This window comes from Petaurus breviceps, unplaced genomic scaffold, assembly GCF_028583685.1.
Source record: "Petaurus breviceps papuanus isolate PSGF00001 unplaced genomic scaffold, PetGlider_PUasm1.0 174, whole genome shotgun sequence".
Classification (NCBI taxonomy): Eukaryota; Metazoa; Chordata; class Mammalia; order Diprotodontia; family Petauridae; genus Petaurus; species Petaurus breviceps.
The window spans coordinates 42,185,911-42,190,992 of NW_027185761.1; the positions used below are offsets into that span (position 1 = coordinate 42,185,911).

The window sequence follows — 5,082 nt, forward strand, 5'->3', positions numbered from 1 at the left end:
TTCCTTCCTTCCTTCCTTCCTTCCTTCCTTCCTTCCTTTCTTCCTTCTATTTCCTCCTTCCTTCCTCTCTCCCTCCCTCCTTTCTTTCCTTCTTTCCTCCCTCCCATCCTTCCTTTCCTCCCTCCCTCCCATCCTCCTTACTTCCTTATTTATTTGTTGCAATAATTCATCTGTGCCTTGCTTTTCTACTCTTTGGTAAAAATATAACTTTCTAATTCTTTATTGAAATTAATAGCATTGCCAATCCTGATATTGTTTTAAATTGCCTAAAGTTTTGATGGCATTACTTTTACTTGCATGCCCTCCAAAAGGCTATATGTCCCTGATTGGTGTGGTAGATTATAGGACATTTTCAGCCTATATTCAGCCTTTAGTATTTGAGTAATTAAGAATATATTCAGACCAAAACACTCCTTTATGTGATTCAGGTCCCAAAGCCTCTTCCTTCACAAAACAGAAACCCAACTCACAAGCCAAGCACTGCTTGGCATTAGTCCTACAAAGCTTGTACTACCAGATTTGGCAAAATCCTTCAGAACTGCATGGAGAAAGATCTTGGACCTTCTCATTTAATTGTTTGTTAGAGGCTGTACTTCCCCATTCCAGCCACCTCTGTCATGTCAAAACCAAGGAAAAACCTTTTTAATAAGACCATTGGTTTCAGGAGTTGAATTTGAATAGTAGTCACATTGCTGGGTTTATTGTAATTCTGTCCAGATCTTAATGGCAGAATGAGAACTTACCAGGCATGTTCCATTTGGGGATCTAGGTATAGAGTCAGTGTCTGAGTTTTCAACAAACTAAGGATTTTTGTCATATAACAACCCCACCCCCACAAATCTATGGATTTTTATGGATGGACCAACACACAGACTTTTAAAAGGAGAGTACTTTTTTGTTTTTGGAAGAAAATTAGCTGTGGTTTGGACACCGTCAAGGGTCAAGTTAGCTTCCTTGCTTCCTACTGTAAGAGTGTAAATGTTCTCTATCATAAATGTGCTATGAACATTATTTCCATTTTCTGTTGTTTGGGTAGGCAAGTTTAAGAAAGAAAGGGGTCATAGCTTTAGGAATAAAATGCAGGTTTCCCAAGATGTATTGCTTTATCCTCTTGTCATAAAGAAAGGGTTGAAGTTACTCAGGATATCATAAAGTCTGTTGTTGTCTGATTCCTATATCTTAGGCTAAAGGTCTAAGTAGCTTTTGAATAGACTTGCTTTCCAGACAGTAAGAACATAATTTTTAAAAAGTAGTTAAGGCCAGATTGAAAGACACAGTAATGAATCAGCTGTTTCTCCTGTTAAAGGAAAATGCCATTTTTAATCCACTTCAAATCTGATCGATTTTTAATAATTTGACTGATTTTATATAGCAATTTTGATTAATTTTGTTTTTAAGCAAAAATGGAACTTAGTACTGTAACTAAATGGAGAGGTGTGAACTCTCCTGTCCCTTGGGTCTCTGTCTGATTCTCTTTAGAAGTTTACCATGAACAGAATTAAACCAATTTCTATCAATTAGAAAAATATTAGTGGAAAAATAATATTGAAAATTTGTTTCTGTTTTCTGATGATAGAATCATAGAATTATGAGCTGCTGAAAGACCTTAGACATCATCTGATGAAAGCATCTCGTCTTACAGTGGACAGATCTGCTTCACTGTGACTTCCAAGCCTGAAGTGAATCAGTGAAAGAAGTGAGACTCTGAGCTTCTGACTTGTATTATGTACTCTCCTCCATGACACCATTGAAATGGAAGCTATACCACCAAAAATGCCTACATCCCTAGCTTAGATAAATGCCACAATGGACACAGTGATTTCTTTGGTTTGAGAGAGACCTGAGTTCATAACTTGCCAAAGATACTTAACTTGCTAAGTGGTCCTGGATCAGTCACTTAACTGTTACATATTATTATAAATATACATATTATCCATTTATGTATGTATATTAACAATAGCTAGACATCAATATCTAGCTAGCTATTATTACTATTCATAATTATCATATATTAGTCTCTCAATTGTGGGCATGGAATCATTTTTAACAGTGCTCCTTTTGCCTCATCTTTATGATTTGGTAATTATTCGCTGTATTATTTTTGTGGTCCACTTTACTTAGGAATATATTGGTAGGAGTTGGCCAGCTCCAAATGTGACCCTCAGCACTTTGGGTGGTTTGCATTTCTGTGGAACTGTAGCTTTAAGACCAAGAAACTAAGCAGTTTCCATTTTGTGAAATAATTAATCACCCTGCCCTGAGCTTGTAAGAGCCAAGATAACCTCCAGTGGTGTGCGGTCTGTGAACAAGGAAGAGTGAAGGTGCTCTGAGAATCTGGCCTGTGGCCTCTGACATTTCAGGGGGCTTAAAATTCAGCTCAGGAAGATTTCCTGGAGAATTCGTTTTGTTTCGTTTTCCTTAGTTCTTTTCTGTCAGAAGATTTTAAATTGAATTCGTACAGGATACATTTTTGTCTTTCATACAATTGTAGATCCAAAGCCAGAAGGGACCTTTCAGGCCATCTAACCCATGAGGAAACTGGGCCCAAAGGTGTTAAGTACTGTTGAAATTCCCACTAGCAGGTCATGGAGGGCAGGCCCAGACTCAAACTGGCCTCTTTCCCCTGTACTTTCTACTGCCGTCAGCTTTTGCTGACATACAATTTTAAGAGTTTCTTCAAAATAGACATTAAACAGTCCAGGTGTTTCTTCCAAGACTTGGTTTAGGTCACCTATGTATTTTTACACTCACTCTATTGGGGTTTCCTCGAGAAATGCTCATCTGAAAGGCAGAGAACAAAAATTGATCTCTGCTTCTAATGAAGCTTGCTAGTAGATAATCAGGAAGACCCGAGTTCAAATCCAGCCTCAGGTACTTACATCGCTGTGTGACCCTGGGCAAATCTCTGAACCTCTGGTCAGTCTCTTTATTCCTTTCTGTATAATGGAGTGAATGACAGCACCTGCCTCCCACGAGGGATAAAATGAGATATTCATAAAGTACTTTGGAAATTTTAAATCGCAACATGAATTTTAGCTGCCATCATCATCATTGTTCTGAATGGAAGCCTCTGTGATTCTTTTGTTGAAAACAGTGGAGGACCCAGTTAAAAAGTGCCTCTAATGGTTATCATAGAATAGTTGTATCTGGAATGCTGTTAGATCTATGAGGCATGAAAAGGGGTGGCATCTATGTCTTAGAAGATGGGTAAGTGCTCATACTGATGAAACCTTGGAGCCCAGAAGTATCAGGCCTCCTGTTTGTGGGCTTTTCAGTGGACATTACCTCCGGGTGCTTCCTAGTGATGACAGTTATCAGCTCTCGGAATCTCCCTGAAGAATGTTGCTTAAATAGTGAATGTTTTGGCTTTAGCCTCTATCTCCTGTACATATTAATTTTTTATGTTGTATCTAATATGTTATATAGAGTGACTCATAGGTTTCAAATAAAACATCCCGATGTAATTAGGGAGATTTAATTATGAATTCTGTGTTCTTATGAAAATATTATTTTTCCTCTCTAAGGGAAAAAAGATGTTGATCCAGTGATGGTATATTTAGAACAGTCTTTCTAAAATTATAGCTGTACCAATAGATATATAAACACAAACTAGTAGCCCAAACCATTAATGAAAGATAAATTGTATGAAGGAAAATGACAAATGTTTATGGTTTAGGGGCAGCATTGAAAACAGAGCATGTCTCCTTAGACGCAGCAACTGTTTTAACAGCTGCATTTTTCCCCTCCCAATTCTTATTTCAGGTTTTTGAGTCATGATGCAAGAATCTGGGCCTGAGACAAAAAGCAACGGTTCAGCCATTCCGAATGGAGCAGGCAGCGGCAACCACTTACTGGAGTGCAGCAGCCTACGCGAAGGGAGAGCAAACGGCGAGACACCGTCGGGGGAGATTGGCGCGGCAGATTTAGCACATATCCAGCAGCAGCAGGTACTGTGAGAGATATTACTCCTCTGGCCACTGAAGGGGAGGCCGGACAAACCACTCTGTAATTCTTGGAGGACTTGGATGTTCAAGGTTTTAAAGTGTGTGGATGTGCGTCTGTGTGGATGTGCCCACGCACATGTATGTGCATAGAGGTGATCAACTTTAACTTTATAACCCCAAGGTAGGTATAGTTGGCATGGACACACATGAGCAGTGGAAAGGAGAAGTTGAAAAGAAGAGAATGAAATAGCAACAGCAGAGACAGAGAGACAGAGACAGGCAGACACAGAAACAGAGACAGAGATAGGCAGAGACTGACAAAAGGTAAGAATTGCTTCAGAAGCCACTCAGTGGCACTGTGCCCTTGGGATGCCTTCCCCGGATACAAGTGTTCTTGAGGATGGATCCTCAGCGCCATCTAAAACTGTTTGTCCATGGATGGTGCAATTTAGTTTCTATTTCTGATTACTTACTATCATATACTATCCTGGAAGGCACGTGTAAGTAAGGATTAAAGCACTGTTTACTGTCTGTGTTTATGTATAAGTGTAAACACCTTAGATCAGGACAACAGCAATAAAAAATTTCCAGACTGTAAAACTGACTGTGGCCAATGGTAATATGCCCTGCCAAAGATAACCAGACCTTTTCCCACAAACAAATTGGCTTTGCTCAAAAGCACATCTTTTTTTTTTCTTCCTTGCTATCACTTATGGGATCAACAATTATCAGATGCCTTAAGTGCAGGAAATAATCTTCTCTTCAATTAGTTCACCATTTGGACAAATGAAGGAGGACTGTCTTGGGTGCCTTACTGGGGGCTTTCACAGCATCTCACTAGAGAAAGACAGGCTTTGGCAGAATAGTTTTACTGCTTGCAAATCCTAAAATTCTTGAAGGGGCTGGTAATATTCTCCCTTTTTCCTCTACAAGGTATACAGTCATGGGGAGTACTTTAAAATATGTTTAATTATTGTCTTCTTAAAAAAAAGTTTTCAAGAAATTAAGTAGTCATTGATTTCCCAGTTCGGCATGGGTTGTTAGAATCAGCTGTTGACTGGGAATAAAAAGGGTGGTGTGTGTGTGTGTGTGTGTGTGTGTGTGTGTGTGTGTGTGTGTGTGTGAGAGAGAGAGAGAC

At 39.2% G+C, this 5,082-nt stretch overlaps 1 protein-coding gene across 9 annotated transcripts in view; it reads left to right on the forward strand.

Moving 5' to 3' along the window:
- FOXP1 (forkhead box P1) overlaps nt 1-5,082 on the forward strand; it is a 689,298-nt gene that overhangs the window by 411,735 nt on the left and 272,481 nt on the right. For all 9 annotated transcript variants that reach the window (XM_069084104.1, XM_069084103.1, XM_069084105.1 and 6 more), the window contains one exon: nt 3,763-3,947. In XM_069084104.1, coding sequence (XP_068940205.1) covers nt 3,774-3,947 — 174 coding nt within the window. In that variant the 5' untranslated portion in view covers nt 3,763-3,773. The remainder of the gene's footprint in view (nt 1-3,762; nt 3,948-5,082) is intronic.